This window comes from Lampetra fluviatilis, chromosome 40, assembly GCF_964198595.1.
Source record: "Lampetra fluviatilis chromosome 40, kcLamFluv1.1, whole genome shotgun sequence".
Lineage (NCBI taxonomy): Eukaryota > Metazoa > Chordata > Hyperoartia > Petromyzontiformes > Petromyzontidae > Lampetra > Lampetra fluviatilis.
Genome location: NC_136314.1, coordinates 5,338,963 through 5,359,294, shown reverse-complemented (window position 1 = coordinate 5,359,294; position 20,332 = coordinate 5,338,963). Strand labels below are relative to the sequence as shown.

At 57.0% G+C, this 20,332-nt stretch overlaps 1 protein-coding gene across 1 annotated transcript; it reads right to left on the bottom strand.

Annotated features, from left to right (window-relative positions):
* Window positions 1–65: 65 nt before the first annotated feature.
* LOC144946164 (peroxisome proliferator-activated receptor delta-like) lies at window positions 66–20,332 on the bottom strand. The gene is made up of 6 exons (XM_078874945.1): window positions 19,922–20,332; window positions 19,434–19,572; window positions 16,301–16,563; window positions 12,675–12,968; window positions 3,434–3,674; window positions 66–1,442 (listed from the first exon to the last, which is right to left on the bottom strand). The coding sequence occupies exons 1-6, from the start codon at window positions 20,105–20,107 to the stop codon at window positions 1,195–1,197; spliced, it is 1,371 nt and encodes a 456-aa protein (XP_078731071.1). The 5' UTR covers window positions 20,108–20,332; the 3' UTR covers window positions 66–1,194.

Genomic DNA, 20,332 nt, shown 5'->3' with positions numbered 1-20,332 from the left:
CTTGTGAGATCGGCGGCGGTGGGGTCGGGTGCTTGCCGGCGTCTCAACCCTCGGCCGTGGCAGCTCCTGTGGCGGTCACCGGGCCGGCGCATCAACGTCGACCAGTGTAGGCAAAGTTCGTTCCATCGGAGGCCTTCATCCAGCAGTGGATTACTTGACAAAGGGCTGCTGTGCTATTAATTCGACTACTACAGATCAGGAAGAGGAAGACGCAAAGAATGAAATGTCGAGAGGATGTGAAAACGTCATGGAGCGGAGCCAAAGGGATTACTGCCAACGCCGTCAAATCCTCAACTCGCGCGCCGGCACAGACCAAGCGGCGGTCGTGGTGGAACGTCTGCCAGTCGCCTCTTTTGCCACGCGTCACCCGGCACACCACATTCAGTACCACTCCGACTACAGTAGGTGGCTACGACCTGGTGCCCACCGGCAACCCGGAGAGACAAAGGCCTCTGTCCACCAGCAGTAGGTGCCGCTGGGGCACAGGGCGGCCGCGTGTCGTGTCTGTGTCTGGTCGTGGCCACGAGCCGTCGGTGCTCTGCACACGTGCGTCGAGACTCAGCAAGGCTCTCCTGAGTAAGGAGCGTAAGTCAACCAAGTCCGACACCGAGCTTGCGCACACACGCGCGTGTGTTAACACGCGCGCGTGTGTTAACACACGCATGTCGGTTGCGCACGCTCGGTTCCCATCGTGTCGGACTTTGTTGACTTACGCTCGCTTACTCAGGAGAGCCTTGCCGAGTCTCGACGCTCTTTCAGCAGCGTCCTGCCAAGTGTTTGCAGGAGCGCGCAATCTCAATTGGCAGGTAATTTTTCACCATTGGGATGTTTGGTCCAATACCAAGTTCCACGTTTTTGTTGTTAGCTATGAGAGCAAACCCGACAACACGGAGAACCCCCCCCCCCCCCCCCCCGTGCAGACCAGGGGGAGATCATACAAACAGCAGTGCCCCCGAGTCGGGAATCGAACCGAGGACCACCTTGCCCCGTCGTGCCGAGTGCCACTACCGCCCCCACCCTGCCCTCCACGACGTATCCACGAGGACCATCTCGGTACCATGTCGATGGGTATTCCAATACATTTCAATGTCCGTGCGCATCAACAAGAATACATTTCAAGTCGGCGAGTATCGGCGAGTATCTCGGTACAAGTTGGCGACTATCTCGGTACAAGTCTGAATATCGGCGACTATCTCAGTACATGTCGGTGAGGATCTCGAGCAGCAGCGGGTGCAGCTTGGCGCCCGCCTGCGTGCGCCGGTAGGTCTCCACGAAGTCCACGTGCTCCGTGACGAGCTCGCGCAAGTCGGCCAGCTTCTGCAGCAGCTTGGGGAAGAGGAAGGGGCAGTGCGGGTGCGCTCGGCGCAACTGCAGCGCCAGCGCCTGCAGCATGCGCATCTGGAGCCTCTCCACGGCCGCCACGTTCACCAGGCCCGGACGGTCTGCACACAGTGACGCATTCACACAGACGCAGTGACACATTCACAGTGACGCATTCACACAGACAGTGACACAGACACAGTGACACATTCACAGTGACGCATTCACACAGACAGTGACACAGTGACACATTCACAGTGACGCATTCACACAGACAGTGACACAGACACAGTGACACATTCACAGTGACGCATTCACACAGACGCATTCACACAGACAGTGACACAGACACAGTGACGCATTCACACAGACGCAGTGACACATTCACAGTGACGCATTCACACAGACAGTGACACAGACACAGTGACGCATTCACACAGACGCAGTGACACATTCACAGTGACGCATTCACAGACAGTGACACAGACACAGTGACACATTCACAGTGACACAGTGACGCATTCACACAGACACAGTGACACATTCACAGTGACGCATTCACACAGACAGTGACACAGACACAGTGACACATTCACAGTGACGCATTCACACAGACAGTGACACAGACACAGTGACACATTCACAGTGACGCATTCACACAGACAGTGACACAGACACAGTGACACATTCACAGTGACGCATTCACACAGACGCATTCACACAGACAGTGACACAGACACAGTGACGCATTCACACAGACGCAGTGACACATTCACAGTGACGCATTCACACAGACAGTGACACAGACACAGTGACACATTCACAGTGACACACAGTGACGCATTCACACAGACACAGTGACACATTCACAGTGACGCATTCACACAGACAGTGACACAGACACAGTGACACATTCACAGTGACACACAGTGACGCATTCACACAGACAGTGACAGACACAGTGACGCATTCAGTGACACATTCACACAGACACAGTGATGCATTCACAGTGACGCATTCACACAGACACAGTGACGCATTCACACAGACAGTGACACATTCACAGTGACGCATTCACACAGACACAGTGACAGAGACACAGTGACGCATTCACACAGACACAGTGACACAGACACAGTGACACACAGTGACGCATTCACACAGACAGTGACAGACACAGTGACGCATTCAGTGACACATTCACACAGACACAGTGATGCATTCACAGTGACGCATTCACACAGACACAGTGACGCATTCACACAGACACAGTGACACATTCACAGTGACGCATTCACACAGACAAAGTGACACATTCAGTGACGCATTCACATAGACAGTGACACATTCATAGTGACACATTCACACAGACACTGACACATTCACAGTGACACATTCACACAGACAGTGACACATTCACAGTGACGCATTCACAGTGACGCATTCACACAGACACAGTGACAGACACAGTGGCACATTCACAGTGACACACAGTGACACATTCACACAGTGACGCATTCACACAGACACAGTGACGCATTCACAGTGACGCATTCACAGACAGTGACACATTCACAGTGACACAGTGACGCATTCACACAGACAGTGACACAGACACAGTGGCACATTCACAGTGACACACACTGACACATTCACACAGGCACACAGTGACACATTCACACAGACAACACAGTGACGCATTCACACAGTGACGCATTCACACAGCCACACAAAACACAGTGACACAGACACAGTGATACATTCACACAGTGACACATTCACACATACACAACACAGTGACACATCTGACAGTGACACATTGGCACACGGCACCACAGACAAAGATGACCCCCCCCCCCCGTATAGCCTTCACAGACTGTTTGGGCAAGTGCCATTAGCGAGTAGCACCTATGAAGGCCGGCACGGCACACGAGGGGGTGGGTGGCCAGCACCACGCCCGGCCGCCTTTGTCTCCCCAGTGCTGATATTTTTACACACCCTACCAGGTACTTGGTCAAGGCCGAGTTGACCTAGGGGAGGGACTAGGACCAGTTAAAACAACCTCCACCGCTACTGGCCCCCGCTCCACGCGAAGAGGCGTCGCGGCGCCCACCGTCGCAGAGGACGATGGCGGCGAGGAAGACGGCGATGTCGTCGTCCAGCAGGCCCAGCGCGTTGAAGCGCTGCGAGAACTCGAACTTGGAGTCGCTGCTGTGGAAGTTGCTGATCATGGCGTCGTAGAAGGGTCGCGAGATGTAGACGCCGCCGCCCGCCAGCAGCATGCCGTCCTCGCGCACGTGTCCCGCCATCATGGTGAACATGGCCTCGTACACGCTGTACTTGAGCAGTGTCACCTGCGGCGACGTCGACGGCAACCACCGAACTACAGCAACCACACCATTGGAACCTCCTTTGCCGGTAGCAAAATCTGATAATTGGTTTTTTTTAACCCTTTTATTTGGCAACAAATCTGACACCTTTTTTTACAAGGAGTCATGTTTGCATTGACCACAATACCTACGGTCAGAATGCAAACAAAAAACACAACTCTGATAATGTATGCACTGTCCTTGAAGTTAATTGGTCCACACTCGAGACAGCTTTCCTTAGAGCCTCGTCTCACATGGTGTTGGACCAGATGACACCAAAAGGTGCACAACTCAAAGACAATGCACCATCAGAGTATGAGAGCTCGGGGTAAGCATTTACACCATTGGAACCTTCTTTGCCAGTAGCAAAATATGATAATTGTTTTTTTACCCTTTTATCTGGCAACAAAACTGCATACATTATCAGAGTTGTGTTTTTTGTTTGCATTCTGACCGCAGGTATTGTGGTCTATGCAAATGTAGTGGTGGTATTGACGTGCGCCGACTGTGACAGTGATGGATCACGGGGCGGCGCGGGGTGCGGGGTTGGGCACGCGTTGTGGGCGTGGTGTGGACGCGCGCGCCGGGAGTGACAGATGACGGGGCGGCGCGGAGTGAGTGGTGAGGCACGATGAGATGTGGGAAAAGAGGATCGTAGCCAGCGCCCGGCGATTGGTCGAATAAGTGGGTGCTCGCAGCGACGTCCGCAGGTGGGGTATAAAGGGGGACGCGCGAGAGCACTCGGGGAGAGTTACCCAGTTGAAGACCCGAAGACGGAGCTGAAGACTTAGTCGCCGAGTAGCTAAGTGGATGTTGGTCATCCGAGTAGCTCAGTGGCGTTAGTCGCCGAGTAGCTAAGTGGATGTTGGTCATCCGAGTAGCTCAGTGGCGTTAGTCGCCGAGTAGCTAAGTGGATGTTGGTCATCCGAGTAGCTCAGTGGCGTTAGTCGCCGAGTAGCTAAGTGGATGTTGGTCATCCGAGTAGCTCAGTGGGCGTTAGTCGCCAAGTAGCTAAGTGGGTGGTTGTCACCCGAGTACTAAGTGGATGTTGGTCATCCGAGTAGCCCAGTGGCGTTAGTCGCCGAGTAGCTAAGTGGATGTTGGTCATCCGAGTAGCTCAGTGGGCGTTAGTCGCCAAGTAGCTAAGTGGGTGTTTGTCACCCGAGTACTAAGTGGATGTTGGTCATCCGAGTAGCTCAGTGGGCGTTAGTCGCCAAGCAGCTAAGTGGGTGTTTGTCACCCGAGATATAAAGTAGGTGTTAGCCACCTGTAACCAAGTTTGATAAAATAAAGAGTGTGTTACCCGTGAAGTCGTCTCCCGCCGAGTTACTACATTACAACTGGCGTCAGAAGTAAACCTGTCTTCAAGAAGTATGGACACAAGGAAGACTACCCGTACCCACGAGCGAGGTCGGGATGACGACGGCGTACCGGGGACACCGACCTCGGGAGTAGAGGACGAGGAGTTGCCGCCGATGCAGCACTTCGCGGTGATGGCCGACGCTCCGCTTGCCTCCGACACCGGCCTCCAGGACGCGCACTCCCGGTTGGCGGAGTTGCTACTCGCCGCCGCCGCTGTCTTGGCCGACATCTCCGTTCCGGCGAGCGGAAAAACGGCTGCGGGGGTCGTGGAGGAAGCGACGTTGGAGGATTCCCGCCAAAAGGCGCTTCGCGCCAAAAGTCTGGAAGTTGCCGCCGTTTTTGGGGGGCCGCCACCGATTGGCGGGAAAGACGGACGCCACGTGGCCGGACACCTCCGCGCAGCGCAGCCCACGTCATCAGCGCGCGCCGGAGCCCTCCATTTTGCGCCTGACAACCGAGCCGACATTTTACACAACTCCAGCGGAGCGCGGGAAAATCTCTCCGACGTCGACGACGATCGGGTCCTCCAGCAAAGATTGCCCGCGCTGTCGGCGTTCAAGGCGGATGGGGGCGACTGGGGAGCCTTCCAACGAAGGTTCCTCGCTCATCAGGAGATGTCGGGGTGGTCCGACACCACTGCCCTGCGTGCGTTGCCAGCGATGCTTGACGACGACGCGCTTGCAGCCTTCACATCTGCTGCAAGGTCGTCCCGCTCTACGCTCCAGGCCGCACTACACCTGATGGCGAAGGTGTTCGGGCCGCCCTCCACGTGTCGCCACCAGTTCTACGATCGGCGGAAGGTGGCTGGGGAAACGACGCTAGCCTACCGCACGGCACTACTCGCCTTGGCGGACGCAGCTTTTCCCCGCATGGATAAGGAGGGGAAGGACGCCATGGTGACGGAGCAGCTGCTGGTGTTGGCCCACGAGTTGGGGGTCCCCATCAACGTGGCAGACGAGATGGAGATCTGCTCCCTGGCGATCGCCACGAGCATTCACGCGTACGAGGTCCTCAAACGCAAGCCGGGGGTCGTCTGCAAATGGCCGGGGAACGCGGCACTGGCCGCCACGATCGCCGAACCTCAGCCAGCTGCGGTGCAGGAGCAGGCCTTCGCTGCATCGCGTCCGGGGGAGTGGAGAACGGGAGGTCGTTCGCCCACACGTTCGCCCCGCAAGCTGGAGCAACCGAAACCTACGACGTCCGTCGTCTGCTACAACTGCGGCCTTCGGGGTCACGTCGCAGCCGGGTGCCGGGCCCCGCGTCAGCGCGCCGCAGGACCACGTCGGGACGACGACCAGGGCCACAAGTCATCCCAACAAAACCCGGTGCCTCGGGCTTGACGGCTGCTGACCGTCGAGAGCCTGAACCCCGGGGCACGCACGAGTCCTCGATGCCTGGCCGATGTCTTCCTGAACCGCCGGCACCACCGGACGTTCAACCGCGTCTGGTGCCGTACGACGGACCGGCAAGGCGGACTCGGGCTAGGTCTCAACAATTTTCATGAAGACGGTTTTTTTGCTCTACACCGAGCTCGCCCGGTGTTCCCCTCTGCCGGGGTTATGTCCCGTTGTAGGGACGCTCGGAAGAAAAGGGGACACTGCACGAGTCGAAAGAAAAAAAAATTTCCATTTGTTTTTTTGCATACACATTGCTATTGTCACTCGCCGGTTTGTATATATTGTTCTGTTGTCGCGGTGGCATTGGTTGAGGGTTGCGGATGGTAGTGTTCGCGTCGTGTTGTGTTGTTAGCTTAGTTGTTGTTCTTGTTGTTGTGTTGTGTTACGGGGCACACAGGGGGGGTTTGTATATTTTTATAGCAGCCGGGGCGGCTGCGAGCTATGTGGTAGGGGGTGATGTAGTGGTGGTATTGACGTGCGCCGACTGTGACAGTGATGGATCACGGGGCGGCGCGGGGTGCGGGGTTGGGCACGCGTTGTGGGCGTGGTGTGGACGCGCGCGCCGGGAGTGACAGATGACGGGGCGGCGCGGAGTGAGTGGTGAGGCACGATGAGATGTGGGAAAAGAGGATCGTAGCCAGCGCCCGGCGATTGGTCGAATAAGTGGGTGCTCGCAGCGACGTCCGCAGGTGGGGTATAAAGGGGGACGCGCGAGAGCACTCGGGGAGAGTTACCCAGTTGAAGACCCGAAGACGGAGCTGAAGACTTAGTCGCCGAGTAGCTAAGTGGATGTTGGTCATCCGAGTAGCTCAGTGGCGTTAGTCGCCGAGTAGCTAAGTGGATGTTGGTCATCCGAGTAGCTCAGTGGCGTTAGTCGCCGAGTAGCTAAGTGGATGTTGGTCATCCGAGTAGCTCAGTGGCGTTAGTCGCCGAGTAGCTAAGTGGTTGTTGGTCATCCGAGTAGCTCAGTGGGCGTTAGTCGCCAAGTAGCTAAGTGGGTGGTTGTCACCCGAGTACTAAGTGGATGTTGGTCATCCGAGTAGCCCAGTGGCGTTAGTCGCCGAGTAGCTAAGTGGATGTTGGTCATCCGAGTAGCTCAGTGGGCGTTAGTCGCCAAGTAGCTAAGTGGGTGTTTGTCACCCGAGTACTAAGTGGATGTTGGTCATCCGAGTAGCTCAGTGGGCGTTAGTCGCCAAGCAGCTAAGTGGGTGTTTGTCACCCGAGATATAAAGTAGGTGTTAGCCACCTGTAACCAAGTTTGATAAAATAAAGAGTGTGTTACCCGTGAAGTCGTCTCCCGCCGAGTTACTACATTACAACTGGCGTCAGAAGTAAACCTGTCTTCAAGAAGTATGGACACAAGGAAGACTACCCGTACCCACGAGCGAGGTCGGGATGACGACGGCGTACCGGGGACACCGACCTCGGGAGTAGAGGACGAGGAGTTGCCGCCGATGCAGCACTTCGCGGTGATGGCCGACGCTCCGCTTGCCTCCGACACCGGCCTCCAGGACGCGCACTCCCGGTTGGCGGAGTTGCTACTCGCCGCCGCCGCTGTCTTGGCCGACATCTCCGTTCCGGCGAGCGGAAAAACGGCTGCGGGGGTCGTGGAGGAAGCGACGTTGGAGGATTCCCGCCAAAAGGCGCTTCGCGCCAAAAGTCTGGAAGTTGCCGCCGTTTTTGGGGGGCCGCCACCGATTGGCGGGAAAGACGGACGCCACGTGGCCGGACACCTCCGCGCAGCGCAGCCCACGTCATCAGCGCGCGCCGGAGCCCTCCATTTTGCGCCTGACAACCGAGCCGACATTTTACACAACTCCAGCGGAGCGCGGGAAAATCTCTCCGACGTCGACGACGATCGGGTCCTCCAGCAAAGATTGCCCGCGCTGTCGGCGTTCAAGGCGGATGGGGGCGACTGGGGAGCCTTCCAACGAAGGTTCCTCGCTCATCAGGAGATGTCGGGGTGGTCCGACACCACTGCCCTGCGTGCGTTGCCAGCGATGCTTGACGACGACGCGCTTGCAGCCTTCACATCTGCTGCAAGGTTGTCCCGCTCTACGCTCCAGGCCGCACTACACCTGATGGCGAAGGTGTTCGGGCCGCCCTCCACGTGTCGCCACCAGTTCTACGATCGGCGGAAGGTGGCTGGGGAAACGACGCTAGCCTACCGCACGGCACTACTCGCCTTGGCGGACGCAGCTTTTCCCCGCATGGATAAGGAGGGGAAGGACGCCATGGTGACGGAGCAGCTGCTGGTGTTGGCCCACGAGTTGGGGGTCCCCATCAACGTGGCAGACGAGATGGAGATCTGCTCCCTGGCGATCGCCACGAGCATTCACGCGTACGAGGTCCTCAAACGCAAGCCGGGGGTCGTCTGCAAATGGCCGGGGAACGCGGCACTGGCCGCCACGATCGCCGAACCTCAGCCAGCTGCGGTGCAGGAGCAGGCCTTCGCTGCATCGCGTCCGGGGGAGTGGAGAACGGGAGGTCGTTCGCCCACACGTTCGCCCCGCAAGCTGGAGCAACCGAAACCTACGACGTCCGTCGTCTGCTACAACTGCGGCCTTCGGGGTCACGTCGCAGCCGGGTGCCGGGCCCCGCGTCAGCGCGCCGCAGGACCACGTCGGGACGACGACCAGGGCCACAAGTCATCCCAACAAAACCCGGTGCCTCGGGCTTGACGGCTGCTGACCGTCGAGAGCCTGAACCCCGGGGCACGCACGAGTCCTCGATGCCTGGCCGATGTCTTCCTGAACCGCCGGCACCACCGGACGTTCAACCGCGTCTGGTGCCGTACGACGGACCGGCAAGGCGGACTCGGGCTAGGTCTCAACAATTTTCATGAAGACGGTTTTTTTGCTCTACACCGAGCTCGCCCGGTGTTCCCCTCTGCCGGGGTTATGTCCCGTTGTAGGGACGCTCGGAAGAAAAGGGGACACTGCACGAGTCGAAAGAAAAAAAAATTTCCATTTGTTTTTTTGCATACACATTGCTATTGTCACTCGCCGGTTTGTATATATTGTTCTGTTGTCGCGGTGGCATTGGTTGAGGGTTGCGGATGGTAGTGTTCGCGTCGTGTTGTGTTGTTAGCTTAGTTGTTGTTCTTGTTGTTGTGTTGTGTTACGGGGCACACAGGGGGGGTTTGTATATTTTTATAGCAGCCGGGGCGGCTGCGAGCTATGTGGTAGGGGGTGATGTAGTGGTGGTATTGACGTGCGCCGACTGTGACAGTGATGGATCACGGGGCGGCGCGGGGTGCGGGGTTGGGCACGCGTTGTGGGCGTGGTGTGGACGCGCGCGCCGGGAGTGACAGATGACGGGGCGGCGCGGAGTGAGTGGTGAGGCACGATGAGATGTGGGAAAAGAGGATCGTAGCCAGCGCCCGGCGATTGGTCGAATAAGTGGGTGCTCGCAGCGACGTCCGCAGGTGGGGTATAAAGGGGGACGCGCGAGAGCACTCGGGGAGAGTTACCCAGTTGAAGACCCGAAGACGGAGCTGAAGACTTAGTCGCCGAGTAGCTAAGTGGATGTTGGTCATCCGAGTAGCTCAGTGGCGTTAGTCGCCGAGTAGCTAAGTGGATGTTGGTCATCCGAGTAGCTCAGTGGCGTTAGTCGCCGAGTAGCTAAGTGGATGTTGGTCATCCGAGTAGCTCAGTGGCGTTAGTCGCCGAGTAGCTAAGTGGATGTTGGTCATCCGAGTAGCTCAGTGGGCGTTAGTCGCCAAGTAGCTAAGTGGGTGGTTGTCACCCGAGTACTAAGTGGATGTTGGTCATCCGAGTAGCCCAGTGGCGTTAGTCGCCGAGTAGCTAAGTGGATGTTGGTCATCCGAGTAGCTCAGTGGGCGTTAGTCGCCAAGTAGCTAAGTGGGTGTTTGTCACCCGAGTACTAAGTGGATGTTGGTCATCCGAGTAGCTCAGTGGGCGTTAGTCGCCAAGCAGCTAAGTGGGTGTTTGTCACCCGAGATATAAAGTAGGTGTTAGCCACCTGTAACCAAGTTTGATAAAATAAAGAGTGTGTTACCCGTGAAGTCGTCTCCCGCCGAGTTACTACATTACACAAACATGACTCCTTGTAAAAAAAGGTGTCAGTTTTGTTGCCAGATGAAAGGATAAACAACCAATTACAGCAACCACCACAAGAAGGCACAACCAACCGGGAACCACACTGGTCAACAAGACGGCCGAGAAGCCATGGCAACTTCCTGTCACCGAGCTGACTTGACACTTCACGTGGCCTCAAAGGGCACCTAGCCTGGCACGGTGCGTCGTGTCCGGGTGTGGCATTGCACGCAACTTTGTGCCCACGGCACCCCCCCACGGGCAAGGGGGTAGAGTCGGAGTGTGTCATACGGCTGCGTGTAGGTGAGAATGTGTCCGAGAGTACAGGGGAGCGGTGGGTGTAGTGGTTAGCGCTACGCTGCGCTACGAACCTGGTGACCCGAGTTCGATTCCCGCTCATGGCCAACATCACCAGTGACGGTTATCTGAACAGGTCCTGGGCCTCTCCTAGGTCGACTCAGCCTCAAATGAGTACCTGGTGCGATGTGTAAACATCGTCACGAAGAAGACAAAGGGGCCGTCCATAAATGACGTCATGCGATTTTGGACGATTTGAGCCCCCCCCACCCCCATCGTCACACGGCGTCACAAAAAGTCAGACCCCCTCCTCAAATGTGACGTCACAAAGCTCTGCCACCCCCCCCCCCCCCAAAAAAAATATAAAACATGCTTAAAATCGCTTTAAACTATTGCCGTTGTAGTGCGTATTTAATGTGGCGCTGCACTGATGTTGTAGGAGAAAACATTTATTAAAAAATTAACCCGTAAAAACAAAGTTTTTCACTATAAATCCTTTATATGCGTGGTATCGGTTTCATTTTATTATTCATTTCTGTTTTTCTTGAGCAAGAGTTTCATTTTTATCACATTGGTATTTTAAATTAAATATGAAAAAAATTTCCCCTAAAAAGTGGAAAATTTAGGAAAAATTTTTTCACGAAAATAAATTGTCACGCACAACGAGTCTGTGTGCAAAATGTCAGCTCGATTGGATCACGGGAAGTGGGTTAAAAAACGACCGAAAGATTTGCACGGTCGTAAGCGCACAAGCAAGCAAGCAAGTGAAATTAATATAAAGGATTTAAAAAGTCTATTTAATTAAGTAGAACGTGTTGTCTATATTAATTTGAAGTTGCGCATTTTGATGTGACGTCACATTTCTCAACCCCCCCCCCCCCCCGTCACACATCGTCACAAATGTCTGACCCCCCCCAGGTGCGTGACGTCATTTATGGACGGCCCCAAAGGCGGCCAGGCGGTTCAGTGATTCTGCACTTGTTCGATTCCTATAGTACTATACTGCCTTCAACTTTTATGAACGACTGGATGTTTAAGGTTATCGATTTGTCGTATTATCTTGCTGTATAGCGAATGTAAGAATACAATTACTTAACTATGCAAGTTAAAAAGTATGTGTTTTAATATTTGTAATAAAAGACTTGACCACGATCTCTGGCTCAGTGTCCTTTATTTGGTCCGTACTGTATTACCCACACGGCTGTCTCCTCTTTGCTCAGTCCCCACCGTGCTGACTCCGATGTCTCTCTCTTCTCCACCAGCAGCCCCTCTGTTGGCCTCTGTCGCTCCTGTAGCCCCCACAGCAGCTCCGCTGCTGTTACTCACTCTCAGCCCCCCCTGGCTGTAATCGCTGCTGCTCTTCTCCCTCTTGCTTACTCCGCAGCGCTGACAGCCTCGTGCTGTCTCTCTCTCTCTCTCTTCGTCGCTCCTGCGACTCTCTGCAGCCACACCGCTGCCTCCGACACACAGCCTTCCTGCTCCTGCGACTCTCTGCAGCCACACCGCTGCCTCTAACACACAGCCTTCCTGGCTGTACTCTCCGCAGCTTCTCACCACCCTTTAGCTCCCTGCTATTCTCCGGGGTTGGCTCCCGCTGGCCAACGGTGCCCCCTCCTCACGTTCGCCCGCGCGGCCCCACTCTTTTCCATTCACACCCCGACTGCCTTCTCCTTCCTGTTTACCCACTTAAGGACCCCAACCTTTTCACCCACGTCACCTGGCTCCGCCTCCCCGTGACGTCACATCCGGAAGGTCGCTTACGCCCGCATTACATATTTAAGTGTTTTATTTATATATTTAGGGCCCCCTGTTATGCGACAGGCCCCGCGCACTCGCTGAATCGGGCACTGCCCCCCACCCCGGTCCCTCACCTGGTCGTTGATGTCGATGGCGCCGAACCCCGGGATGGCTTTGGCGAACTCGGTGACCTGGCGCACCACGTCGGCGATGCGGTACTGGAACCGGTTGAAGAAGTGGACCAGCTGCACCGCGCCTGGCACCGCCGCCGCCGCCGCAGCGCCCGGCTCCTGTCCGGGCGCCGCCTGCAGCTGTTCCCGGAGCATCGCCTCCATGGAGGGGTCGCGCTCGCTCGGCGCCACCAGCTGAGTCAGCCCGATGCTTCTGCCGAACTCCTCGAGGGAGCGCATGTCCCGAACGATGTGCACCTGGTTCGCACGCGCCACCAGCCCCGTGCACAGCGACAGTGAGCGGCAGGCGCGGTGCCCGACATGCACACACCCCCTGCCTGCCTGCCGCCGTCACCCAGAGATGTCTGTCCGTCACGCGCGTGACGTCACTCCACACAAGGCCCACCCCCCCCGCGTGACGTCACTCCACACGAAGCCCACCCCCCCGCGTGACGTCACTCCACACGAGGCCCACCCCCCCCTTCATTAATATTCATGAGTGGTGTGGATTTTAACACTAACGCACAAGAAGGTCGCGCACTCCACATGCCGCACCCCTCCCCAATAACCATGAGGGGGTGACGTCACTCCACATCCCGCACCCCTTCACAATAACCATTAGCGGGTGACGTCACTCCACATGGAGCAACCCCCCATCATTAATAATCATGAGCTGAACAATTTTTCTATTGCATATTTGAAATTTACTGCAATCTACACCCGGCCTTGGTCGGGCAAAAGGCTCGTTACTACTACAATGAGCCAAGAATGTATGTTTGTGTGTAACGCGCGTGACGTCACTCCACATGCCCCCCCCCCTCATTAATATTCATGAGCGGGTGGATTTTTACACTCACGCAGGTCGAGCGGAAATATTTTTTTTCGCAAATTCGCTTTAAGTTTGACGTTTCTTTTATTGAAAGTGAATATAATAAATAATTATACGCAGCAACAAAGTGCATTTGGTGTCTATATTATTTCTTCAGCACTTGAGACAAAAGGTAAGTCGAATTGATGCTTCTACATTATGGTAAATAGACACACCCAGACACACTACACACACCACACACCACACACACACACCACACACCACACAGACACTACACACACACCACACACAGACACTACACACACACCACACACAGACACTACACACACACCACACACACACACACACCACACAGACACTACACACACACCACACACACACCACACACACACTACACACACACTACACACACCACACACAGACACTACACACACACTACACACACCACACACACACTACACACACCACACACACACACTACACACACCACACACACACTACACACACCCCACACACAGACAATACACACACCCCACACACAGACAATACACACACACACTCCACACACAGACAATACACACCACACTCCACACACACACACACTCCACACACACACTCCACGCACACATACACACTACACATACACTACACATACACACCACACACACACACAGACACTACACACACACTCCACACACACTCCACACACACACTCCACGCACACATACACACCACACATACACTACACATACACACCACACACACACACAGACACTACACACACACTCCACACACACACCACACACACACTCCACGCACACATACACACTACACATACACTACACATACACACCACACACACACAGACACTACACACACACTCCACACACACTCCACACACACACTCCACGCACACATACACACTACACATACACTACACATACACACCACACACACACACAGACACTACACACACACTCCACACACACTCCACACACACACTCCACGCACACATACACACTACACATACACTACACATACACACCACACACACACACAGACACTACACACACACTCCACACACACACCACACACACACTCCACGCACACATACACACTACACATACACTACACATACACACCACGCACACATAGACACTACACACACACTCCACACACACACACCACACACACATACACACTACACATACACACTACACATACACTCCACACACACACCACACACACACTCCACGCACACATACACACTACACATACACTACACATACACACCACGCACACATAGACACTACACACACACTCCACACACACACCACACACACATACACACTACACATACACACCACACACACACAGACACTACACACACACTCCACACACACACTCCACGCACACATACACACTACACATACACTACACATACACACCACACACACACACAGACACTACACACACACTCCACACACACACCACACACACTACACATACACTACACATACACACCACACACACGTGAACACTACACACACCACTCCCGCTGCTCCTGTTGGACCACATTGTGAGCGTGCCGAGCCACGACCACGCAGAACGGGTCCTGCCGGCCCTGTCCTGAACTGCATACCCAGCTGACACTGCTGGGTCTGGGGGGGGCTGGGTCTGGGTGGGGGGGGTCTGGGTCTGGGTGGGGGGGGTCTGGGTCTGGGTGGGGGGGGTCTGGGTCTGGGTGGGGGGGGGGGTCTGGGGGGGGGGGGGTCTGGGTCTGGGGGGGAGCTGGGTCTGGGTGGGGGGCTGGGTCTGGGTGGGGGGGGGGGTCTAGGTCTGAGTGGGGGGGGGGGGGCTGGGTCTGGGTGGGGTCTGGGTGGGGGGGGGGCTGGGTCTGGGTGGCTGGGTCTAGGGGGGGGCTGGGTCTGGGTGGGGGGGTTTGGGTGGGGAGGGTGGGGGGGGCTGGGTCTGGGTGGCTGGGTTTGGGTGGGGAGGGTGGGGAGGGTGGGGGGTGGCTGGGTGTTGTGGTAATGCGCAGTAAGCTGCGAGAGAACTCGACCGATCTTATCGAGAACAAAGCAGTGAAGTGGCGCTGCCCCATTCCGTGACTAGAAGTTGTCACACTGCGCGAGTTCTCGCTGTGCCCAACTGAGCGTGCGAGGGAGTTGCGAGGTTTCTTCCTTCCCGACAATTGCGACAAATACAACAGCGGCAGCAGCATATGCAACATCCCCTCCCCGGCACTCCAAGTGGGGGGGGGGCGACGGCACTGGCCACGAATCGCTGCACGAGGCCACGACGACAAAATCAAGACACCGACTCGGGGAGCAGGCGCTCAAGCGAGCGGCTCGCAACGCTGCGGAGTTCGCATCCCGGGCGGGGTTCGACTCCGCGTCAGCCCTCCCTCGCCCCCCCCCACCCCCCCCCCCCCTGGCACGCACGCGACGGCTGTCCGCAATCGACCGAACAAATTTCCCAAGCTCTGCAGTCCTATATGCTGGGACGTGCAGCCAACTCCCATCGACGAACGAGCGACCGCGCGCGTGGCTGGGCAAACGCCCCTCATCGCGCGCCGAGCATGGCGCCCGCCACCATTCCTCTCCCCGCGTCTCTCCCCGCGTCTCTCCGTGTCTCTCCCCGTGTCTCCCCCCGTGTCTCCCCGCGTCTCTCCCCGCGTCTCTCCGTGTGTCTCCCCCCGTGTCTCCCCGCGTCTCTCCCCGCGTCTCCACGCGTCTCCCCGCGTCTCCCCGCCTCTCACCGACTCCAGGTCCCGGAGGATGTCCTCCACCTTGGCCTTGGTGAGCGGGAACGTGCGGCGGTAGGCGGCCTGCACGTGGGCCGCCAGCGCCGCCAGTGCCTCCTCCCCGTCCTCGGCCGGCAACGGGGAGCTCTGCTCGCCGCCGTCAGAGCCGCCGCCGCTCTCGACGCCGCTGCCGCCGCCAGAGCCGCCGCTCGCCTCCGGCGCCGTCTCGGCCAGGATGCGGTCTCGCTCGCTGGGCGGCATGCGGCCAAACCGAATCGCTGTGGGGGCACACGGCGTTAGCCCCGGGCATCACCAACCACGGCCACTCCACCGCAGCGCCCGACAGCGGCGCCACCCCGTCATGTTATTATTGTTAATACATCACGCCTGTTTACGCAGGAAAGCCTCACCAAGTCTCGTGACTCTGTTCCAGGAGGGTCCTGGCCGGGTTCTCGTGGTGAGGAAGGGGGGTGCGCTGCTGTGTGTGGAACCTCAATCGAGTGATTCTGCCAAACCCGGTGCTCACCGACGCAGCCGGGCTCACTACTCGCTTCAGATGGCGTCACCGGGAGCTTTGACGTCCACTGTGAGCAAGGTGGATTGCGCGTCACGGTATTTACCGGTTGATACCCCAGCAGGAATAACCAGGGCGGCCCACCGGAATCGAACCGCGTGTCTACGCTCGCCACAGAGTGGAGCTTGCGAGGGGGAGGTTCTAATGTCAGCCGGCACGTGCGGGCAGCGGCGACATTCCTCACGGTCCGGATAATCTGGAACTCGCAGTGGCACGCGCACACACGCGGACGCAACGCGGCCCTGCGGACACGCGGCCACGTGCACACTTTAACAGACTGTGGGGGCAAGTGCTGTTAGCGAGCACCTATAAAGGCCGGCGCGGCACACGAGGGGGTGGGTGGCCAGCACCACGCCCGTCTCCCCATTGGTGATGTTTACACACCGAACACCAGGTTCTTATTTGAGTCTGAGTCGACCTAGGGGAGGTCCGGGACCGATTCAAATAACAGTCACCAGTGTTGGCCGTGAGCGGGGAATCGAACTCGGGTCGGCGAGTTCATAACGCGGCATGCTAACCACTACACCACCGCTCCCCACACACGCACGCACGCACACACGAACACACGCTACACACACACTACACAACAACAACCGCCATTCGCCACTAAGTGGCGGTGACGTAACCACGACGCTTGTGCCAGGCCATGTGCACCTTGAGGCCACGTGAAGTGTCGAACGCCCGCTGGCAGGAGGTCACGAGGCAGACCCAGGTGCCACGGGTCGATTGACTGAGATGACCGAGATGACTGGCTGATGCACCACCTGTGCCCCCTACTGTGCCAACTTGCTGTGCTTCAGCCACCCGGCGCTCCACTCGTTGTTGTGAGCGTCGCTCTTCCGCCCTCAATTGTTGTTGGAGGGCGACTGCCTCCAACTGCCCAGTAGCGTCCTTCACGAGCCTCCTCCACAGAGGCCGATCTTGACAACGCTGGTACCAGTCATCGGCAAGTCCACTCAGCTCCACGTCCTCCTGTACCACATCACTCCATCTCATCTCTAGCCCGTGCCGCGCCCATTTTGCCCCCTCGATCCGGCCGAACAAAAGCTGTTTAGGCATGCAGTGGCTGGGCATGCGGGCTACATGACCCAGCCAACGCAGCCTTGCCTGCCGGAGGAGCTCACCGATGGGACTTTGCCCAGATCTTTCAAGGATTTGTGAGCACCTCACACAATCCAGCCTGGTTAAACCCAGGATGGATCGTAGGCAGGCCAGCCTAAATGTTTCTAACCGGCGAAGATGCTCCATTAGGGGGGTCCACGTTTCACAAGCATAGCGACCTGAAGCTTCGTATGGAGCTACAGACCAGGTAGCTTCCACACAGCGTTATGCAACCGATGAAAAGATATTGCCGCTCGACTGATTCGGAGTGAGACCTCTGCTGTTAAACTAGAGCCGGTCATAAGCACACTTCCCAGGTATGGGAAACTCTCCACTCTCTCCACTACTGTCCCATCATTGATTGGGAGTTGTGGGGGTGGAGTGTCCGATGGTACAAAATACCCAGGCAGGTGCTTAGTTTTGGTGGGGCTGATGGTAAGGCCCCACCTCTTAATGGCACGCTCCAGTCTTAGCAGCAGCGTCTCCAACTCCTCCTCTGAATGAGCAGCTATTACCAAATCATCGGCATACATAACGTGGTTGACCAATAGGGAGCCATCCCTTGATGCACCCGGGCATCGATCAGCCTCCCATTATATCTGTAACAAATGGAAATTCCCCCGGTACAGCTATTGAAGGCTTCACGAATTAGTGGTTTAAATAGATGTTAAATAATGTGGGAGCAAGAGGACATCCTTGTCGCACCCCAAGGTGTACAGGGAAAGGCTCCGACTCCCGGCCACGTAGTTTAACCTGGGACCGCTCACCATCATGAAGGTCCTTAATGATCGTGAGCAGAGGGTCAGGGACTCCGAAAGCACGAAGAACAACCCAGAGCCCAGGCCTATTGATGGTATCATAGGCCTTGACCAGGTCAATAAAGCAGATCTGTAGGTCTTGTTGAAATTCCCTACACCTCTGCTGTAGCAGACGGACAGAAAATATGGCATCTGTGCAGGACCGCCCTTTCCTGAAACCGCATTGGGGCTCCGCAAGCCTCTGCTCAGCGTGCCTAGCAAGGCGATGTTGAATAATCCTTGCCAGGACCTTTCCTGGCACACTGAGGAGTGAGATGCCCCTGTAGTTGTTACGGCCTGTGCGGTCCCCCTTCTTAAAGAGGGGGACCACCAGGGCATCCTTCCAATCCTGCGGAACCCGTCCAGCGGTCCAAACTGTTGTCATGATGTCATATAGGGCAGTCTGTGCACAAACGCCACCCTCCCTCAGCATTTCGCTTGGGAGATCATCTCTGCCCAGTGCCTTTTCTGGTCTCAGACTCCGGATCGCCTTCAGTACTTCCTCAACAGATGGCACCTCAGCCAGCCACTCACAGGGGATGACCTCTTCCAATATTTGAGGCACCGCAGCCTCAGCAGGATTATCCCCACACGAACACACACTACACACACACGAACACACACACACACTACAACACACACCACACACAGACACGAGTGAGTGCGTGCCACCCACCGTCGCGTGACATGCCGAGCCGCAGGCACTTCTGGTAGCGGCAGTGCTGGCAGTTGTTGCGGCTGTTCTTGTGCACGGTGCAGGCGCGCGTGCACCGCGGGTACACCAGCGCCAGGCGCAGCGTGCGGCGGAAGAAGCCCTGGCGAATAGGGCAACGCTTCGGGAAAACGGCACCAACGACGCGGCTGCCATCACCACGCGGCAGCGGCAGCAGCGGTGGCAGCAGTGGCAGCAGCAGCAGTGGCAGCAGCAGCAGCAGTAACAGCAGCGGCAGTGGCAGCAGTGGCAGCAGCAGCAACAGCGGCGGCAGTGTCAGCAGTGGCAGCAGCGGCAGCAGCAGCAGTAACAGCAGCGGCAGCAGTGGCAGCAGCAGCAGTAGTAACATCAGCGGCAGTGGCAGCAGTGGCAGCAGCAGCAACAGCGATCAGTGCCCACCCACCCACTCCCGTCGTCTCGCAGGCCACGTGCCGATTCTCGCCCCTCTGTACCTTGCATCCCTCGCACGCGTGGAGGCCGTAGTGGAAGCCCGAGGCGCGGTCCCCGCACACGCGGCACTCCACGGCCTCCGCGGGGGGCCACGACGGCGACGACGCCGCCGCCACGGCGGAGCCCCTCGCCGGGGAGCCCCTCGCCGGGGACCGCAGCTTCTCTCCGGGGGCCTCGGGCATCGCCATCGCCTCTGCTCGCACCACGCGAACACGGCCACTCGGTCAGAAGTCAGAATTCACGACGCTCGGTCAGCAGTCACGGCCACTCGGCCACGGGTCAGGGCTTGTTTTTGAATGGCGTGGTGCTGCCCCCCCCCACCCCGGTATGCCGTGCCAGCCCTTCACAGGTGCTTCTCGTTCTCGCTAACAGCACTTGCCTCAATAGTTTGTTATAAGGCTACACGGGGGATC

Coding starts and splice junctions, on each gene's coding strand:
- LOC144946164 (XM_078874945.1), bottom strand. CDS start 20,107: ATGGCGATGCCCGAGGCCCCCGGAGAGAAGCTGCGGTCCCCGGCGAGG. Junction 19,573..19,921: donor ACGCGTGCGAGGGATGCAAG/GTACAGAGGGGC, acceptor CCTATTCGCCAG/GGCTTCTTCCGCCGCACGCT. Junction 16,564..19,433: donor GCTCGGCATGTCACGCGACG/GTGGGTGGCACG, acceptor GTGCCCCCACAG/CGATTCGGTTTGGCCGCATG.